Source organism: Oncorhynchus clarkii, chromosome 17, assembly GCF_045791955.1.
Source record: "Oncorhynchus clarkii lewisi isolate Uvic-CL-2024 chromosome 17, UVic_Ocla_1.0, whole genome shotgun sequence".
NCBI lineage: Eukaryota > Metazoa > Chordata > Actinopteri > Salmoniformes > Salmonidae > Oncorhynchus > Oncorhynchus clarkii.
The window spans coordinates 60,469,827-60,490,851 of NC_092163.1; the positions used below are offsets into that span (position 1 = coordinate 60,469,827).

Consider the following 21,025-nt stretch of genomic DNA (forward strand, 5'->3'; position numbering starts at 1 on the left):
AACCTGACACTGACTTTACCTCGGTCTTTATAGCAGGGATCATCAACTAAACTCAGCAAAAAAAAGAAACGTCCTCTCACTGTCAACTGCATTTCATTTCAGGAAATTTAACATATGTAAATATGTGTATGAACATACCAATATTCAAAAACTGAGACAAACTGAACAAGTTCCACATACATGTGACTAGCAAAAATTGAATAATGTGTTCCTGAACAAAGGGGGGAGTCAAAATCTAAAGTAACAGTCAGTATCTGGTGTTGCCGCCAGCTGCATTAAGTACTGCTTTGCATCTCCTCCTCAAGGACTGCACCAGATTAGCCAGTTATTGCTGTGAGATGTTACCCCACTCTTCCACCAAGGCACCTGCAAGTTCCCGGACATTTCTGGGGGGAATGGCCCTAGCCCTCGCCCTCCGATCCAACAGGTCCCAGACGTGCTCAATGGGATTGAGATCTGGGCTTTTCGCTGGCAATGGCAAAACACTGACATTCCTGTCTTGCAGGAAATCCTGCACAGAACGAGCAGTATGGCTGGTGGCATTGTAATGCTAGAGGTTGATGTCAGGATGAGCCTGCAGGAAGGGTACAAAATGAGGGAGGAGGATGTCTTCCCTGTATCACACTGCGTTGAGATTGCCTGCAATGACAACAAGCTCAGTCCGATGATGCTGTGACGCACCGCCCCAGACCAAGACGGACCCTCCACCTCCAAATCGATCCCGCTCCAGAGTACAGGCCTCGGTGTAACGCTCATTCCTTCGACGATAAACGCGAATCAGACCATCACCCCTGGTGAGACAAACCGCGACTCGTCGGTGAAGAGCACTTTTTGCCAGTCCTGTCTGGTCCAGCGACGGTGGGTTTGTGCCCATAGGCGACGCTGTTGGGGAACCCTGCCATATAGCCTTACCCCATCCCATGGCAGCATCCAGCTTCAGCACTAACTTTCAATTGAGACATGAAAGTGAAACATACCGTGTAAGATTCGATTCCCAGGAATGATACTCCCTCCGTTTTACAAAACCGGTTGTTATAAAAACGAGTCGAGAGTAAAAACTCTCCCTCTCGTAGAAGGGACTGGAGCTTGAGGAGGGAATAGACTACTTTTGAAATATATGCATTGCCAATCATTTCATAACCTTTCAACATCCGCAGTGGGCATCAGATAGCAGAAAATCTTGCTTTTTATTTAAGTTGTATCACTAAATAATAATACACCATGAATAATACGCTCAACCAACATTACGAAGAGAAGGTGCGGCCCTGTATCGACCTCATCGACTCTCTACGCTCCCTTGGCGTAGAGAAGGATCTTGCGCTGCCAGCCATCGCCGTGATAGGGGACCAGAGTTCGGGGAAGAGCTCCGTGTTGGAGGCGCTGTCTGGGGTGGCTTTGCCAAGGGGTAGCGGTGAGTGATAATTAGACATGGACTCATGGATAGACGCACTGGCGTACCTGACACCCCCAGCCCCAGCTTATCGATGTGTTTTTTTAAAATGTATTTAATAAATCATTTATACAGTAACACTCCAAAAAGTCATGAATAACCTTATGTACTAGGAAGCTACGTTCTTGTGCTTCAGGAATGTGACTAAAAAATATATTACTGATTGAAAGTATATGGGTATATCCTTGAATAAATGCCGTGATCAAGGCTAAGATGGCGCCAGACGCCAGTGCAATGAGTGGAGCTTACTTAGCCTAATTCTTCTTAGTTTTAGAAGAGAAAACGATCTTAGTAAAAGCGACAGATTTAACAGTTTGATTGCCGTAGCAACATCAGGGAAACTGGGCGGAGTTCTGTAACATTAGTCATGCATGCCATTCGGTGTTGTAAATGTAAATGAGCCCCAACCTGGACTCGAACCAGTCACTCACGAAGCATCTTTAACCATTGCTCCACAGAGCAAGGGGAACAATTTCTTCTAGGTCTCAGAGCGAGTGACGTCAGCGACTGAAACACTATTAGCGCGCACCACCACTAAATTGCTAGCCACTTCACATCGGCCACATAAACATAGGGGGAGTAAAATGTAGGTAAGCAATAACAATTTCGGGAACAACTACTAGTCGAATAACACATGGGAGAGATGACGAATTGTGTCAAAGAGATGTATTTATAGACTAATACACTTGAAACAAATAGCCAAACCGAAACTGCAGACATTATTAGTTCCTCCCCTGCGATCAAACCACCATTAAAAAAAATAAGTGAAACGCAGCCTAACGTGATCATTGACAGCTGCCTTGAAGGACACAGATAAAAAAAATGCTTTCTGCTGCTAAGATCAGTGAAATGTAGGCTAAACCGATAACTTGAGTGAAGAGCAGAAATCTCAACTAGCAAGCAAGTCACAGCAATAAAGAATTGAGTGTGTACCCACCGGCCTCAACACGTTACGGAAAGCGATTAACCTTATAGGAAGCTCTCGGGACAGGTCGTCTGGATACTGGACAGCCAATAAATGAACAGATGCAAACAGGTTATCATCTTTAGCAGACAAATTGTTAAGGGCTTGAACAAGAAAAGCTGTTTGCGATTTCATTGCAGCCCAGCCTTCATTCATACTGTCGAACCAGAGTCTGAGTTGTGTGGTTGCAATATCAATAGTCTTGGCATGCATCAATATCTTGGCATGCATCATTTAAGACTAAATGTATCAACATATAATGCACAATGTCCTAGGAAATACTGTACGGGTTGGCAATACTGAGTATAGAAAACAGTCGGCCCACAACCTGGACCTACAGGCCGTGCATCTATGCATCAATATCTTGGCATGCATCATTTAAGACTAAATGTATCAACATATAATGCACAATGTCTCAGGAAATACTGTACGGGTTGGCAATACTGAGTATAGAAAACAGTCGGCCCACAACCTGGACCTACAGGCCGTGCACACAGAAGATGCAGACTTCAGGACACCATTGGAGTAACTCAAGTTGCATTTAATTTAAATGTACCTAGAATATTGCAGCCCATATGTGTAGGCTATTAGCCAAACAAAACCAGCTGAGTTCAACAATAAATAGTGGCTGAATTTATCCTCAAGCCGACTACTTTTTTCCTCACTGTTACACGGAACCCAAACCGGCTGCGCGCGTGCGCTATCGTGCACACATTTAGTTTGTCCCCCTACACCAAACGCTATCACGACACGCAAGTTAAAATATCAAAACAAACTCTGAACCATTCACATTAATTTGGGGACAAGTCGAAAAGCCTTATACATATACGGCAATTTAGCCAGTTAGCTTGCTAGCTATTTTTTGGGGCTGGATCTTTGCTATGGGACGCAATTTGGGTCTTTGCGTGTCAAAAAATGCACTATTTACCACTATTTGATGTGTCAAATAACACTATTTGACGTGTCAAATAAGCTTGTTGACCAATCAGGTCCTGAATATGACTACACGTCACATAATAATTTAAAGCGTTCATAATTGTTTTACGTAGTGATTACACATTGATTACACTCACTCGTATTTCGCGCACCTACAGTGCTGGTCAGTTAAAAAAAAGCTAACTAGCTCATGGATGCAAACAACGTTCTTCCCCCAAAACATAGCAAAACAACATAATCTGTTTCAGTAGCTATGTAGCATATGTATCGATGAATCGTTGTGACATATGACATACGAGTGAGTGTAATCAAGCTACTGAAACAGATTATGTCGTTTTGCTATGTTTTGGAGGAAGAACATTGTTTGCATCCATGAGCTAGCTAGTTTAAAAAAAAATGACCAGCACTGTAGGTGCGCGAGACAATTTTACCAGCAATGTAGCATACGTATTGATGAAATGTTGTGACATGAAATACGAGTGATAGTGTAATCAAGGTGTAATCACTACGTAAAACAAAAAGGGTGTCATCATCTAAAATAACCCTAATTTTTAAAACAGTTCTTATTTGACCCATCGGACCCATCTATGTGAAGCTAGCCTCAATTAAGAATTGGCCACAATAGTGGACTTTGCGGTTAGCCTTCAAAATAAAAGTATGGCATAATTATACTATTTGTATTAATTTGCATCACTGTCAATTACATACTTTTATTTTGAAGGCAATCCGCAAATTCCACTATTGTGCCTAATCCTTATTGTGGCTACCTTCACAACACATAACCCGGTCTGGTTGAGCCAGATAAAGCTGAATAGCCAGATGAAGCTAGCTAGCTGGCGGCTTATAACAGGGTTAAGTAGCTGGATAGCTATTTATTTTTCATGAACTGAAGTTCAGTTTCAATAGGCGAACAAGTGGCAACCTAGCTAATACTTACACAAGGATTCCTAAACCATTGCTAAGAATAATGGAAATTACTACAGTTTCTACTGGTCATTGTTTTCAGGCTGGTTGTATTGGTGCTAGCTAACATTAGGTAATACCAAGCTAAAGCTAGCTATTCCAGAAGTTGCGCTCGAACAAATGATGCTTTATTACCCAACGTGGTATTGTAAACACATTGTTAGTGGCCGGTGTTTGCTTGTTTGCAAACTTTTTTGTACAGCTTTGACAGTGCTACTGTATATTTTTTGACACACAAAGACCCAAATGGCATTCCATAGTATGTATGTTGTGAAGCTAATAGCAGTGACACTATTGCTGTGTAACTCCAGTAGGGCAACATCTGAAAAATAGCACACTTGGTAGTGTGTACCGGTGCTCGACCAGTTGGCGAAAGCCAACATCACCCACAACAGAGAACGGTTGATTGTCACGGGCAATGAATTCCATTATCTTGGCTTTAATGGATTTCGCCTTTGAGTTGTCTCGCTGAAATTTTGTTACTCTTTCAAATGACTGCTCGATCCACACAGCAGACATTGTGGGCTAGTTTAGGAATGCTGGTTGCACGTATAGCGCAAACTATTATGTGGTGTCATTACGTCATGTACCACCTACATTATATAGGTACGCATGTCAGCTTTGACATCGGTTTTGCACATCAGTGTTAAACTAGACATCTGCCGATACTGATGTTGGCATTTTTAGCTAATATCGGCTAATTCCGATATGTTCACCGATATATCGTGCATCCCTAGAAACATTATTAAAAATGATGCACTCGCTACTGTAAATTGCTATGGATAAGAGCGTCTGCTAAAATTGAAATATGAGACCATGCTGGATAATTCATGAAACAGATCATGATTATTGTTCTCTATGATAAGGAGGGGACTGTAGATCGTTGTCTGTTTGATTTTGTGGAACGGTGTCCGTTCGAAAGTTGTAATTATATTTATTATATTCTATATTATTATTATTATATTATTATATGTATAATTATTACTAAAATAATTAATTGAAATGTGTGAGTCACCAGAGAGGAAGAGGCGAAGCAAGAGGCATATCTAGGCCTGAAATCTGTCTTCTCCAGCAGGTGGCGTTTTAATATAGAGGTCAATGAGAAAGTGTTGAAATGTGGTTAACAAAAATGGAATGGCTTATTCAGTATGTGTGGCTTATTTGATTGAATATATTTTTTGTGTGTGCATAGATTGTTAGGAGTGTTCTGATAAGTAGGACACATGACATCCCGGCAACTTATTTTGGAGTTGCACCCATTGTTCACACGCATATCTATCCTCTTAGCTAGAAGTAACTGCCTTAATTTTGCTGGTCACATTGGGTCCATAATAAATACAAATTGAAAATGGTCCCACCCAATGATGTATATAAACTTTGGATTGCTGATGCCATGTAGCCTATTGGCCATTGAGAGGCTTGAAGCCACTGGTCAGTCAGCCAAATTGGCACTCCTCCATAGGAATGAATGAAATTCTACAGTATTTCCAGTATTTCAATTACATGTTTAATAAAAAACAATAGTAGTGGGACCGTAGCGTTAGTAAAAAAATAAATAATAGAGTACCAGTCAGAAGTTTGGTCACACATACTCATTCAAGGGTTTTTCTTACTTTATACTATTTTCAACATTGTAGAATAATAGTGAAGATATCAAAACTATGAAATCACACATAGTAACATAGTAATCATGTAGTAACCAAAAAAGTGTTAAACAAATCAAAATATATTTTATATTTGAGATTCAAATGAAAGTAGCCACCCTTTGCCTTGATGACAGCTTTGCACACTCTTGGCATTCTCTCAACCAGCTTCACCTGTAATACTTTTCCAACAGTCTTGAAGGAGTTCTCACATATGCTGAGCACTTGTTGGCTGCTTTTCCTTCACTCTGCGGTCCAACTCATCCAAACCATCTCAATTGGGTTGAGGTAGGGTGATTGTGGAGGCCAGGTTTTCTGATGCAGCACTCCATCACTCTCCTTCTTGTTCAAATAGCCCTTACACAGCCTGGAGGTGTGTTGGGTCATTTTCCTGTTGAAAAACAAATGATAGTCCTACTAAGCGCAAAACAGATGGGATGGCTGCAGAATGCTGTGGTAGCCAGGCTGGTTAAGTGTGCCTTGAATTCAAAATAAATCGCAGACATTGTCACTAGCAAAGGACCCCCACACCATCACACCTCTTTCTCCATGCTTCACGGTGGGAACCACATATGCGGAGGTCATCCGTTCGCCTACTCTGTGTCTCAAATTTGGACTTATCAGACCAAAAGACAGATTTCCACCGGTCTAATGTCCATTGCTCGTGTTTCTTGGCCCTTCTTTTTATTGGTGTCCTTAAGTAGTGGTTTCTTTGCAGCAATTCGACCATGAAGGCCTGTTCCACACAGGCTCCTCTGAACAGTTGATGTTGAGATGTGTCTGTTACTTGAAGCATTTATTTGGGCTGCAATTTCTAATGAATTTATCCTCTGCAGCAGAGGTAACTATGCGTCTTTCTTTCCTGTGCCGGTCCTCATGAGAGCCAATTTCATTATAGCGCTTGATGGTTTTTGTGACTGCACTTGAAGAAACTTTCAAAGATCTTGAAATTATCTGGATTGACTGACCTTCAAACTTTTAAATTATATTACGTGAGCAAAACATACAAATAGATTTGTATGTTTAATTCACATAATATAACTTAAAGTATACATTAAGGTGTCTGTAATAGAATAAACGTGTGAAAAATGAATGTAGACATGAATAAATTAATTTCTATAGTTTCCTAAATCTTTTTTTTACCATGGAGGAGAAGTAGCAAGATCGCTGCGTGGTAACATCAATACAGCACCCTCTGTCAGTCATTGTGGGTTTATACACATCATTGGTCCCACTGATCTTGCCTCCTCCACTGAGGTATAATAAGAACTGGAGACTGCGTCCGCTTGTTGTTTTCAAGGTAATCTATTCATGTTTGCATAGGCAGATTCATGGACCCTCTATACCCGGGTTGCATCCAGTTTATAAGGACCAACATCACATGCGCACTAGCACTCAGTGCATACAGGGTGCAGGGCGCGCAGCAACGCTGACTAAAGTGGTTATTAGGATATGAACATTTTATATTCATGCTCTGAGATCATGATCCCAGTTAGCCCGGGGAAGTGCTGGTCGGCTTGTTTAGCTGTCCATATGATCTGACAGAGTTGCTGGAGAATGTTTGCTCGATACTGCTGTCTGTTCAGTGTGCACTGAGTGCTAGTGCGCAGGCTTCTTAATCCCAGTAAGAAAGATGGCAGCAACCACGAAAAAGTGAATGTGAGTAGATTACATTGAAAACAAAGCTTGGTCATCGTGGAGGCAGTCTCTAATTCTTATTATGCCTCAGTGCATGACATGGAGAACAGGGAGTGGATTACCTAAAGATACTGGTACCCAGGCTAACTGCTTTCCATTTTTGAAGACATTTATTTTCATTGTTAGAGATGCCACTTGACCACCTAACCCAAACCCTTACCCTAAACCATGTTTGTATCCTTACCCTAAACAGGGTTCGTATCTGTATGGTTGCATCATTTGTGGGGGACGACATGTTTACTGTAGCCTTGTTTATTTATCAATATCAGTCTCAAATAGGTTGAAGAAGCCTATATTGCCTATATTGATTTGATTATCATTTGATCTCTAATTTCACTTGGTAATTAAGCATTGGATAATTTAATTTTCATTAAAAGTTATTTATTTCTGGTTGCTTTAGTTGATGTATGGGCTTTTGTACAGTTTCATTTGATCCCACTCTCTCTAATTCCTCCTCCTCTGTCAACTCTGACAGGTATTGTAACACGATGCCCTCTCGAGCTGAAGATGAAAAGGAAGAAAGAAGGAGAGGAATGGCACGGAAAAATCAGCTACCAAGACCATGAAGAGGAGATTGAGGATCCCTCTGATGTGGAGAAGAAAATTCGTGAAGGTGTGGTCATTGGTCTGCTGATCATAGCAAAGATGAAAGTCTCTAAAGTCTTATCTATGTTCTCTACTCCATAAGACAGCACACCCATAAGTATTAAATACCTAAATGCCAATAAAAAAGATAACTTGATCCACTTTCCTATTGTGCTGTTGGAACCCTGGTGGTTTCTAGCAACGGTGTTCTGTATTCTTATTCCTCCCTCCAGCCCAGGATGAAATGGCAGGTGTGGGGGTGGGTATCAGTGATGACCTCATCAGCCTAGAGATTGGCTCCCCTGACGTCCCAGACCTCACACTCATCGACCTGCCAGGCATCGCCCGGGTAGCTGTCAAAGGTCAACCTGAGAACATTGGTGAACAGGTACACCCTTCCACCCCACCCACAATGTTAGTGGGAAAACACTGTGCATTTTTAACCCCAGTTTTAGAACAGAAACCAAGTCCCCCCACAACATGTTATGTATAATAATGTTTGACGTTTTCAGATTAAGAGACTGATACGGAAATTCATCATGAAGCAAGAAACAATCAGCTTGGTGGTTGTGCCATGCAACGTTGACATTGCAACCACAGAGGCTTTGAAGATGGCACAAGAGGTGGACCCTGAAGGGGAAAGGACATTAGGTAATCCCCCTTTTATTATTTACTCAAATATTATGGACCATGTTGACTTATGTTGACTTTAATGAGTTAGACTTGTGTGCGTTTCCCATTGAACAGGCATCCTGACCAAGCCTGACCTGGTAGACAAAGGCACAGAGGAGACGGTGGTGGACATAGTTCATAATGAGGTTATCCACCTGACTAAGGGCTACATGATAGTCAAGTGCAGGGGCCAGAAAGAGATCATGGAGCGAGTCTCACTGACCGAGGCCACAGAGAGGGAGAAGGCTTTCTTCAAAGAGCACGCTCATCTCAGGTTGGTCCTCTAGGCTGATGTGTACCTCAGATTTTATACAATACAATCTATTTTATAGCTTTTTAAATAAAGTTTGTACCTGTGTGGTAACCAAACTATTTGTGAAGTTGTGAGAAAAAAAAATCCTATCATTTGTGCAGCACACTTTATGATGAGGGCCATGCCACCATCCCTAAACTGGCAGAGAAATTAACTATTGAATTGGTGCATCATATCGAGGTAAATTCTTCTTCCATTAGATGTTACTGCACAAAATCCTATACATTTGTTACTGAGTGACTGTTGCCATAAGCCATGACTCTGCGTTGTGCCCTTTAGAAATCCCTGCCTCGTCTAGAAGAGCAGATTGAGGCAAAGCTGTCAGAGACACATGCCGAGCTGGAAAGATATGGTACCGGGCCACCTGAGGACTCGGCAGAGAGGCTGTATTTCCTAATTGATGTGAGTCCCCCAGCCTGCAATCCCCAGATGATTTAGTTACAGTCTTTTTCACTCTGCTTTGACCTTGACTCTTGACCCAGTCATGTTAGTCTTTGTTAGCAAAATTGGAAAATTCTGGAAATAATTTGAAAGTTGATAACATTTTATATCCATAGATTTTTCTCTTTCTATCCGTCTATCCCTCTCCATGTATCCAACAACTTATTTTTCTGTGTCCCAGAAAGTGACTGCATTCACCCAAGATGCCATCAACCTGAGCACTGGGGAGGAGATGAAAAGCGGAGTTCGTCTCAACATCTTCTCCACACTCAGAAAAGAGTTTGGGAAATGGAAGTTACACCTGGAACGCTCTGGAGAAATCTGTGAGTGTACTATTATCACACACCCATCGAAAACAATGGCTCATTTCAGTGTGCTAGATAACAAATAATAGCTATGTGAATTGAGATTTCTGTACCAAATTTGTATTCAACAAGGAAGGCTTATACACGTGCTTATTTAATGTAATGCAACAGTGACATCCTTTGTATATTACAGTTAACCAGAGGATTGAGGGAGAAGTGGATGATTATGAGAAGACGTACCGTGGAAGGGAGCTCCCAGGGTTCATCAACTACAAGACCTTTGAGGTGATGGTGAAAGACCAGATCAAACAACTGGAGGAACCAGCAGTCAAGAAACTGAAGGAGATTTCAGGTATAGTATATGTTTGATCATTTTATTTTATACATATACTGAAACCCAGTTTGTGATTTTATTTAATATGGGGGCCCTATTTGCCAAACTATAAAGCCAAGATTCTTTATGTATATTTTCCATCCAAGAATGTAATCTATCTGTGAGTCCTGTGTCAGAGTGATGTTATGGTGTTTCTTCCCTTCTCTAGATGCCGTTAGGAAGGTGTTCTTACTGCTGGCTCAGAGCAGCTTCACTGGATTTCCTAACCTCCTGAAATCAGCGAAGGTTTATCTCACACCATGCAATATTAATGTCACCATTTATCTCTGATATTCCCACAGTTGGTCATCAACCTGTATGTGAATGAGATGGCTGACATGCACCAACTACATTTATCTCCTGTTGATTGACTGAGTTGTGTTTTGTTAACTACAGACAAAGATTGAGGCCATTAAGCAGGTGAATGAGTCTACAGCTGAGTCCATGTTGAGGACTCAGTTCAAGATGGAGCTGATAGTGTACACACAGGACAGCACCTACAGCCACAGTCTGTGTGAGAGGAAGAGGGAGGAGGACGAAGACCAACCCTTAACTGAGATAAGGAGTACGATCTTTAGCACAGACAACCATGCCACCCTACAGGAGATGATGCTGCACCTCAAGTCCTACTACTGGGTAAGCACTGTGTAAATCACTATCTTAGATGCTGGCCTAAACAAGAACCCTAAACAAGAACCTACCTGTATTTCCACCAGCTCTTCAGACTAGGGATAAGAGGGCACTAACTCAGAGATTGAATGGAACTGCTGATTCTTAAACTCATTTCTTCACCAATTCCCTGAAAGCTAGATTATAATATTGCATGTTGTCGTGGAAATTTCCTCTATTTACCAAATCATGAGAACAAACCACACACAAGTCAGAGTTAGTTATCAAAGTCCATCTTTAATTATATGAGCTCTATCACAACCCTGTGACTCTCAGATCAATTCAGTGTCTATCAATGAATTCTCTGAGAGTCCCTTACACATTGCAACTGAGATCCTTTATAGCAGAAACACACATATCCAGACAGCATTGGGCATAATTTATCGTTCAGCTTTGTCTCCTAAACTATGTTATTTTCTCAAACTCAGAACCATAAACAAATCCTCCATATCAACAGCCATATATCAAATCCATCCTATCTTGACAAGATCACAGAGACACACTGACTGGCACACAGACATTGTGGAGCCAAGAGATACACGCTTGACCTCTCCCCTCTCTCCGGCCCAAGTAACTTAGTCTTGACATAGAACAGATACTGCAACCCCGCCACAGTATTATACAAAAATAACATTCTGATGAGAAGTAACTTACAAACATATGATGAATATAAAACATCTTACATATGTTACCAACTAATTCTGATTATTCCCCAACAATGTAAATGTGCTATAACATTATACAATTCAGAGTGTGTGTGAACCAACCATTGTGAGGGGACTAGAACTTGAATGGGACAAAAGTGATGTTAGATCACTATATCTATCTATTTTATTAATAGGTGTTTTGTCTTGTCTGTCTCTTTATCTTTGACAGATATCCAGTCAGCGTCTGGCTGATCAGATTCCCATGGTGATCCGCTACCTGGTGCTGCAGGAGTTTGCTTCCCAGCTGCAGAGGGAGATGCTTCAGACTCTGCAGGAGAAGGACAACATCGAGCAGCTGCTGAAGGAGGACATCGACATCGGCAGCAAGAGGGCTGCACTGCAGAGCAAGCTCAAACGCCTGATGAAGGCACGCAGCTACCTAGTTGAGTTCTAGTATGGACAGCTGCTTGTTAACATTTAGGATGGTCTTGCCTAATGCCAGATGGATTGGTCAATGGAAGTAGACCTACAGGTGTGTTGCAGTGGGGTTTGGCGTAGATTCTGTGATCTCAGTTCATTGCATAGTAAATGTAATAGAAGTTACTATGCAATCAAGTCCTTTGTTATCCTTTTTTGTTGAATATTAAACTAAAATGTCTGATGAACGCAAGCAGCTAGTCTACCAGGTGGAGTGGGAACCTGCCTGATAACATTTGGGAACAGAGAAGGAAGTGCAATCATTTTATTGAAAGGCAATGTATAACTTGTGGTTTATATTTCTGCTGACATACATTTTATTGTTATTGTGTCTCCTTTTTATCATGTCTGGATGGTGGGCCTGTGGACCACTGAGCATCAACTAATGGCCTCACAATTAGGGTTTATCTATGTTAAACCAAGTTGTATATTTCTTATAATTTCTTTAAAAACATTTAAGCCAAATAAAAAATGTGTGAAGAAAAAAAAACACGTTGAACTGTCAAATTTTATTGCACTCTAGATGAGACCTCTCAATCTGAAGTAGAAATGTTATGGTGAAACAGGTCCATCTACTGGTCTAGCCTGGGAATGACGCCATGACTCACCCGTCGCACTAACTTTCAATGAAGAAATGAAAGTGAAACATACCGTGTAAGATACGATTTCCAGGAATGACAATGGCGGTTTTGTACCCATTAAAGGAAAATTAGTCGAGTGCTGAGGAGTGTTTCTGTCTGTAATAAAGCTCTTTTGTGCGGAAAAACACATTCTGATTGACTGGGACTGGCTCCCCAGTGGGTGGAGGCCCACCCAAGGCTGCGCCCCTGCCCAGTACATTTTCAAAATTAGTCCCTGGCTGTCATCAAATCAAAGTTCATTGGTCACATGCCCTGAATACAGGAAGCAAACGTTGTAGCGAAATGCTCTCCTCAAAACTGCAATACACATGTACAGTACCAGACAAAAGTTTGAATACACCTACTCATTCAATGGTTTTTCTTTATTTGTACTATTATCTACATTGTAGAATAATAGTGAATACATCGTAACTATGAAATAACAAATATGAAATCATGTAGTAACCAAATAACTTATAAAATATATTTTGATAAGTTTATTTGAGATTCTTCAAAGTAGCCACCCTTTGCGTTGATGACAGCTTTGCACACTCTTGGCATTCTCTCAACCAGCTTCACCTGGAATGCATTTCAATCAACAGGTGTGCTTTGTTAAAACTTAAATTGTGGAATTTTTTTCTTTCTTGGAGCCAATCAGTTGTGTTGTGACAAGGTAGGGCTGGTATACAGAAGATAGCCCTATTTGGTAAAATACCAAGTCTCCATTTTGGCAAGAACTGCTCAAAAAAGCAAAGAGACAGTCCATCATTACTTTAAGACATGAAGGTCAGTAAATATGGAACATTTCAAGAACTTTTCAAGTTTCTTCAAGTGCAATCGCAAAACCCATCAAACGCTATGATGTAACTGGCTCTCATGAGGACCTCCACAGGAAATGTAGACCCAGAGTTACCTCTGCTGCAGAGGATAAATTCATTAGAGTTACCAGCCTCATATTGCAGCCCAAATAAATGCTTCACAGAGTTCAAGTAACAGACACATCTCAACATCAACTGTTCAGAGGAGACTGAGTAAATCAGGCCTTCATGGTCAAATTGCTGCAAAGAAACCACTACTAAAGGACAGCAATAAGAAGAAGACACTTGATTGGGCCAAGAAACACGAACAATGGACATTAGACTGGTGTAAATCTGTCCTTTGGTCTGTGGAGTCCAAATGAGAGATTTTTGGTTCCAACCTCTGTCTTTGTGAGATGCAGAGTAGGTGAATGGATGATCTGCGCTCTCTGGTTCCCACCGTGAAGCATGGATGTATCAGGAATCAAGGTAAGACCCAGAACCAGACCATGTCTAAGTAACAACGTTTATTACAGCAACAGGGGCAAAGGAACAGGACGGCAGGCAGGCTCAGGGTCAGGTCAGGCAGAGGTCGGTAATCCAGAGGTGGGGCAAAGAAAAAGCCACATCTGACTGGCCAATAAAAATAAAAGATTAAGATGGGCAAAAGAACACAGACACTGGACAGAGGAACTCTGCCTAGTAGGCCAGCATCCAGGAGTCGCATCTTCACTGTTGACGTTGAGACTGGTGTTTTGCGGGTACTATTTAATGAAGCTGCCAGTTGAGGACTTGTGAGGCGTCTGTTTCTCAAACTAGACACTCTAATGCAGTTGTTCTCTTTCTCAGTTGTGCACCGGGGCCTCCCACTCCTTTTTCTATTCTGGTTAGATCCAGTTTGCGCTGTTCTGTGAAGGGAGTAGTACACAGCGTTGTACGAGATCTTTAGTTTCTTGGCAATTTCCTGCATGGAATATCCTTCATGTCTCAGAACAAGAATAGACTGACGAGTTTCAGAAGAAAGTTCTTTGTTTCTGGCCATTTTGAGCCTGTAATCGAACCCACAAATGCTGACGCTCCAGATACTCAACTAGTTTTAAAGAAGGCCAGTTTTATTGCTGCTTTAATCAGAACAACAGTTTTCAACTGTGCTAACATAATTGCAAAGGTGTTTTCTAATGATCAATTAGCCTTGTAAAATTGGTAACTTGGATTAGCTAACACAACGTGCCATTGGAACACAGGAGTGATTGTTGCTGATAATGGGCCTCTGTACGCCAATGTAGATGTTCCATTAAAAATCAGCTGTTTCCAGCTACAATAGTCATTTACAACATTAACAATCTCTACACTATATTTATTATCAATGTGATGTTATTTTAATGGACAAAAATGTGTTTTTCTTTCAAAAACAAGGACATTTCTAAGTGACCCCAAACTTTTGAACAGTACTGTAGAGTATATCTGCATACATTTGAACTTCAGACCCAGCACAGACAGAAGGCAGATCATTAATGTACAGGCTGATCAGGAGGGGGCCCAGTATTGAACATTGGGGCACGCCCACATCATAGCTGAGCTCATTGCCCACTCTGACACACTGGGTTCTGCCTTCAAAGTATGATTTCATCCATCTCAAGGCATCGGGGGAAAAGTTGAATTTTGTGACGAGTACCTCATGGTTAACAGTATCAAAAGCTTTCCATCGGGTCTAGAAATAAAGCCCCAACAACGCCGTCTTTGTTAGTCTTGGACTTCACATCTTCCAGAAGAAAGCAGTTGGCCGTTTCTGTGGAGTCTTATGCTCTGAAGACAAACTGCATGGAGTGTAATGTGAAAGGGCTGTTGTTGAGGTGGGCAATCAGTTGCTCTGCTACACACTTTTCAGCAACATTCGCAACCACAAGTGGTATACTAATGGGCCTGTAGTTACTCATGTCAGCGGGGTCACCTGATTTAAAGATGGCCGTTATTATGTTAGTTACCTTAGTAATGGGGCCAATGAGATGACGCTTTGTGGTTTTTAAGAAAGGTAGAGTCCAGCTCAAACAAATCTTTGGCTTTAGAGTTATTTAGTGATCTAATCACCTTGTTCACCTCTGACTCAGAAACCTTCCTTATGATGAAGACAGGTTGAGTGTCCTTCACTAGCACTGAGCCAAAGAAACCAGTGGAGGGGTTCTGTGTCAGTACCCTAACAGAGTCAACAAAGTAGGAATTGAAGGCTATTGCTATTTCGACAGCATCCTGTGTTAGATTGTCATTCACCATGATTTCTAGTCTTTTTGCAGTTTTACTGTGAATGGTCCTTGCGCACCAAGAGAAAGTGTCAAGGGAAGCCAAGTTGGATTTTGCTTCACATCAATCACAGCCACCGGAGGACAACAACAACACAACAGGAGGGGCTAACCTACAATGGTAATGAAAAAAAGTTCTGTCAATGACGTTTTGCTCTCAAAAAAATCTAAACTTCATTGACAGAAAAAATAGATTTGTTGCATCTCATTGTGTTGTTCTGAAATATTATGAAGCAATCTCTTGTGTAATGGTGCTTATAAACCATGTGGACTATGTGTTGACTTTAATGAGTGAGTTATTATGGATTGCCTCTGATCCGCTTGTTGTCCACTTATGCCATAGCTTGTACATCTGAATTGTCAGTAGAAACCATATTTGTTTAACGAAGTCAGCCATATCTTCTTAACTGACTTGCCTAGTTAAATAAAATTAAAGGCAGTAAATTAGGCTAAATGATGTTACGTTCGTTGATGGAAGGATCGGACCAAAGTGCAGCGTGGTAGGCGTACATTTTAATTTATTAAATGAACGCCAAAAAAACAATAAATACAAACCTAAACGTAACATCTAGTAGGGCTAAACAGCACAGTACCAAAACCAAGATCCCACAAACTACAGGTGGAAAAAGGCTGCCTAAGTATGATCCCCAATCAGAGACAACGATAGACAGCTGCCTCTGATTGGGAACCATACCCGGCCAACAAAGAAATAGAAAACATAGATTAGTAGCTAGTTAGCTAGTAGCAACAACGGCTTATCACACAGGGCAGAGCAGTCACATGTAGCCTTCTTCAGGAAACCCAGTTGAATTGCACCATTTAGTAAAGTTCTTCAAAAGAACATTAATACTTTGGTTGTCTCCAGCTCCATCTCCATCAATGAGAAGACGTTTCCAAATAACTTTGCCTGTAACGGATAAGTAAGCAACGTTACCAATGAGCACTTTGACCACCTCCTAGAGGAGGGTTTCCCAGACGCAGTCCTGGGACCCTCCCTAGGTACACATTTCTTTTTTTGCCCTTGCACTACACAGCAGAATCAAATAATCAAAGCTTGATCTGCTAGCTAACACATTCACACCGGTTGTTCATGATGATGAACTCAAAAGATCTGTCATGCTTGTGTAAAATTGTCGCTAAACACAAGAGATGTAGCTAGCAACTATAATCACTCATTAATAAATAATGTACACAATAGTTCACTAGCAAGCTAGTTAACTAAGTTGGCTAAATGGCACCACAGGCTAGCATTTTAGCTAGCTAGCATAGTTAACAATACATGTTCTATATCCAGTTATTCAATGTAGCTGATGCCTTCAAAATTAGATTGAAGTGGCCACTTCAAATACACAGAACTATTTAGGCAGGTAGTATGATTAAGAGACCAATCTCAATAACACATTAGTTTGCTAGCTAATTGGGTAATATCAAACAATGAACAATCTATATCAGTTACAGCACCCATTTGTCCAGGTAAATTTACTCTTCTTTTAATTTAGTTTATTGTTAAAGGAAATAAAAAGGGCTGCATTCAGAACATAAAAGTACAGATAGAACAATGAGCTAAGGGTAAGTTATACAAATCTTTGATAAAAACCTAGTAGAACCAAAGTAAAGTATGAAGATTGCGAGGCTAAAACTTATATTCCAATAGAAATCCCCGATCTCACTTGTAGGCGATTCCAGCAAAGCTAATGCATAGAACGTCATCAGGTCTAACGGACATCTTGCTCCAAACGCCGCATGTGCAGCCCTCAAACCTGTCTATTTTCCTCGAAAGTACGTAATGTCACGATTTCAAAGCTATACAATATTACAGAGGACAAGTTAATTATCTCAAATCCTGGAAAAGGTTTGTAATCTTGAGCTTCTTGTTCATGAAATTCGTGCTCGTGTTGGATCTCTGTGCTCACATTCATTCCTTGAAGTAATCAGAGATTTGGATATAATGACAAGACAAGCTCCCACCTATTGCTCTCTTTGGATTGATGGATACATTTCGTTATTTTATATTCGATGAGGGTGTTGACGTCAACCGCCTGTATTGAATCGAGAGAGATGCTATGCTACTAGCCACATGTCATGAATATGCATAGCCATCTCGAAACTCCAATATAGTGTTTTTTCTCAAAGTTGCCGGGGTGTCACATGTCCTACTTCCACCAGTACACTCGTAACAACCTAAGCATTACAAAACCTATATATATATTTGATCAAATAAACCTCACATAGAAAATAAGCCATTAAATTTTTAGAGCACCAAATTCAACTCTCTCATTGACCTCCATACAAAAACTCCTCGCTTAGTGAGCGAAAGAAACGAAACAACACCACCTGCTGGAGAAGACAGATTTTTGGCACAGTTGTCCCTAATCCTTTCTTCATTTATGTGGTAGTACTATCAAAGAGTTCAGTATAAAGATAGGCAGAAACTGCTTCTCCAATGGAAATCCCGAGTCACGCTTGTAGGTGATGTCATGGCGACGTTGGTTAGCTAAGCGCATGCACATAAATACGTACTCAGCTCTACCGGTCGTTTTGCGTCGAACTGCGCATGTGCACGCTATCAACTCAAACCCACTCATTCAATATAAAGTTGTTTTTAACATCCTCAACTACCTAAGACATTGTCTCAAATCTAGGTTGTGCCATTAGATTTCGAGAAAATGAACAGCTAAGGAAGAAAATGTTCACTTCCCTCATTGATTTCTCAAACCCCAAACCCTGACCTGGTCTCCATGGTCAAAATGTTCCCGGAAGTCTCGCAGTGTTGCGTCTTTGGGTTTAGAAACTCTGTGGTACTAGCGCTGTACTATAATCACCCATAATGCACCGCGCGGCCCATTGATGCTGTATGGGCAACGTATACAAGGGCGTTAATACAATTCCAATGGAGTTTCCCATCTCCTTAAAAGTATCTCTGACTTGAACGCACCCCAGCGCTACTGGAAATACCCCGCCTCTGGGGAAAAAAAGGGCACGGATTGGTCAAAAGACCAGCTCGTGTTAATTTTGACAGCATGAGAATCTCGTGAAACTACTCCTCTTCGATCACGATTACGGTGCATGTATTTTGCTGAAAATTGTTACTTGGCCCCTATGACAAGACACCAAATGCTACCAGTTTCAGCTCTTTGAAACCCATTGTGGAATAAAAGAACGGGTAAAACAGTTAGCTGGCACGGCAGCGACGTGCGTGCGTGAGGTATAGACTGTAAAAAAAAATGTGACGTCTGCATCCCAGAATGCAGTTTGGTAAACAGACATGGAAGCACCTGGTAAAGACCTCCACAGTCAGTGAGCATTGCATTCGTTCTTTCTGCACGATCTCTATACTTTAATATCCGCCACATTCAACAGATTTGTATCTGTCTGCCGTCACATTTGCATCCCCAACGTCCAGGACCTTGGTAAGTGCAAATTCATCATGTTTCTATGTCGGCTGTTAATGACTTCTGCCAGGTTCATTGGAAGATATGGCTGGCCAGCAAGCTAGCTTACTTGAGTTAGCGCTAATGATAGCTAGCTAGCCACTCCTCGATTGACTGCGAAATTATCTAGTTTGGTGATATGGGCACAGAGTTTCTAAACCAGAGACGCAACATCGCGAGACTTCCGGGAACGCTTGCGAAACACCAAGCAGACCATGCCGGGGTTTGGTGTTTGAGAAGTTTGAGTGAAAAACTGAGAGAAAATGTCCTTAGTTGTTTATTTTTCTCGAAATCTAAAGGCATATATTCGAGACAATGTCTTAAGTAGTTGAACATGTTATTACGCCAACCTCGTAAAAGTGATAAACTGACACGTTTTCATCTTAGTCAAAAACATCTCGTCTTTATATAGTCTTTGACGGCCTACTCTTGCGGGAGCGTGAGATGGTCAGTGCTACTCGGAATCCTTGGGACGTCCCTAACCCAACCTTAATCCAGTGTTTCCCCAACTCGGTCCTCGGGACCCCAAGGGGTGCACGTTTTGGTTTTTCCCTTAACACTACACAGTTGATTCAAATGATCACTTGGCCTCCCGAGTGGCGCAGCGGTCTAAGGCACTGCATCTCGGTGATAGAGGTGTTACTAGAGACTCTGGTTCAATTCCAGGCTGTATCACAAACGGCCCGAATTGGGAGTCCCATAGGGCGGCGCACAATTGGCCCAGCGTTGTTAGGGTTTGGCCAGGGTAGGTCGTCATTGTAAATAAGATTTTGTTCTTAATTAACTGACTTGCCTAGTTATATATATATATATATATCTCAAAGCTTGATGATTATTTGAATCAGCTGTGTAGTGGTAGGGCAACAACCAAAACGTGGTCCCTGAAGACCGAGTTTGAGAAACCGTGCCTTAAACTTTTAAAATTTCAAATTCAATGGGGAGGAACATCCCAAGGATCCCTAATGAGGTTTTATTTTTATTTAACTAGCCAAGTCAGTTAAGAACTAATTCTTATTTACAATAACGGCCTAAAGGTGGTCTAGGAGAAAAAAAACTCTAGACCATCTTTACACCACACAGAGACTACAGTACTATTTTACTAGCACAGACTGGAATATCTTCCGGGATTCATCCAATGGCATTGAGGAGTATACCACCAGTCACCGGCTTCATCAATAAGTGCATTGAAGACGTCGTCCCCACTGTGACCGTATGTACATATCCCAACAAGAAACCATGGATTACAGGCAACATCCGCACCGAGCTAAAGGCGAGAGCTGCAACTTTTTCAAGGAGCGGGTCACTAATTCGGAGAAATCATGCTATGCCCTCAACGAACCATCAAACAGGAAAGCGTCAATACAGGACTAAGATTGAATCCTACTACCCCAGCTCTGATGCTTGACGGCTGTGGAAGGGCTTGCAAACGATTACAGACTACAAAGGGAAGCACAGCCGCGAGCTGCCCAGTGACACGAGCCTACCAGATGCCTTTTTATGCTCGCTTTGAAGCAAACAACACTGAAGCGTGCATGAGAGCACAAAGCTGGCTGGACGACTGTGATCACGCTCTCCGTAGCTGATGTGAGCAAGACCTACTTTCACAAGACCGTGGGGCCAGACGGATTACCAGGACGTCTACTCGGAGCATGTGCGGACCAACTGGCAAGTGTCTTCACTGATATTTTCAACCTCTTCCTGACCGAGTGTGTAAAATGTACATGTTTCAAGTAGAGGTAGACCG

The 21,025-nt window shown here is 41.6% G+C and overlaps 2 protein-coding genes across 3 annotated transcripts in view; both read left to right on the forward strand.

Annotated features, from left to right (window-relative positions):
- The first annotated feature begins 519 nt into the window (after nt 1-519).
- Nucleotides 520-12,626, forward strand: LOC139371209 (interferon-induced GTP-binding protein Mx1). The gene is made up of 12 exons (XM_071111398.1): nt 520-1,411; nt 8,130-8,267; nt 8,473-8,627; nt 8,752-8,890; nt 8,987-9,185; nt 9,326-9,404; nt 9,504-9,626; nt 9,847-9,988; nt 10,164-10,322; nt 10,513-10,589; nt 10,740-10,979; nt 11,889-12,626. The coding sequence occupies exons 1-12, from the start codon at nt 1,222-1,224 to the stop codon at nt 12,111-12,113; spliced, it is 1,866 nt and encodes a 621-aa protein (XP_070967499.1). The 5' UTR covers nt 520-1,221; the 3' UTR covers nt 12,114-12,626.
- A 6,461-nt stretch (nt 12,627-19,087) lies between these two features.
- The window catches only part of LOC139371210 (ataxin-7), a 39,804-nt gene continuing 37,866 nt past the window's right edge, over nt 19,088-21,025 (forward strand). The window contains exon 1 of one of the 2 annotated variants that reach the window (XM_071111400.1): nt 19,088-19,260. The gene's annotated coding sequence lies outside the window, so the exon portion shown is untranslated. The remainder of the gene's footprint in view (nt 19,261-21,025) is intronic. The other variant, XM_071111399.1, reaches the window with a different exon arrangement.

Excerpts from the sequence above, each read along its gene's own strand:
- LOC139371209 (XM_071111398.1), top strand. The coding sequence starts at position 1,222 with ATGAATAATACGCTCAACCAACATTACGAAGAGAAGGTGCGGCCCTGT. Across the intron at positions 9,989-10,163 it reads GGAACGCTCTGGAGAAATCT|TTAACCAGAGGATTGAGGGA; the intron begins GTGAGTGTACTA and ends TGTATATTACAG. Across the intron at positions 10,980-11,888 it reads ACCTCAAGTCCTACTACTGG|ATATCCAGTCAGCGTCTGGC; the intron begins GTAAGCACTGTG and ends TATCTTTGACAG.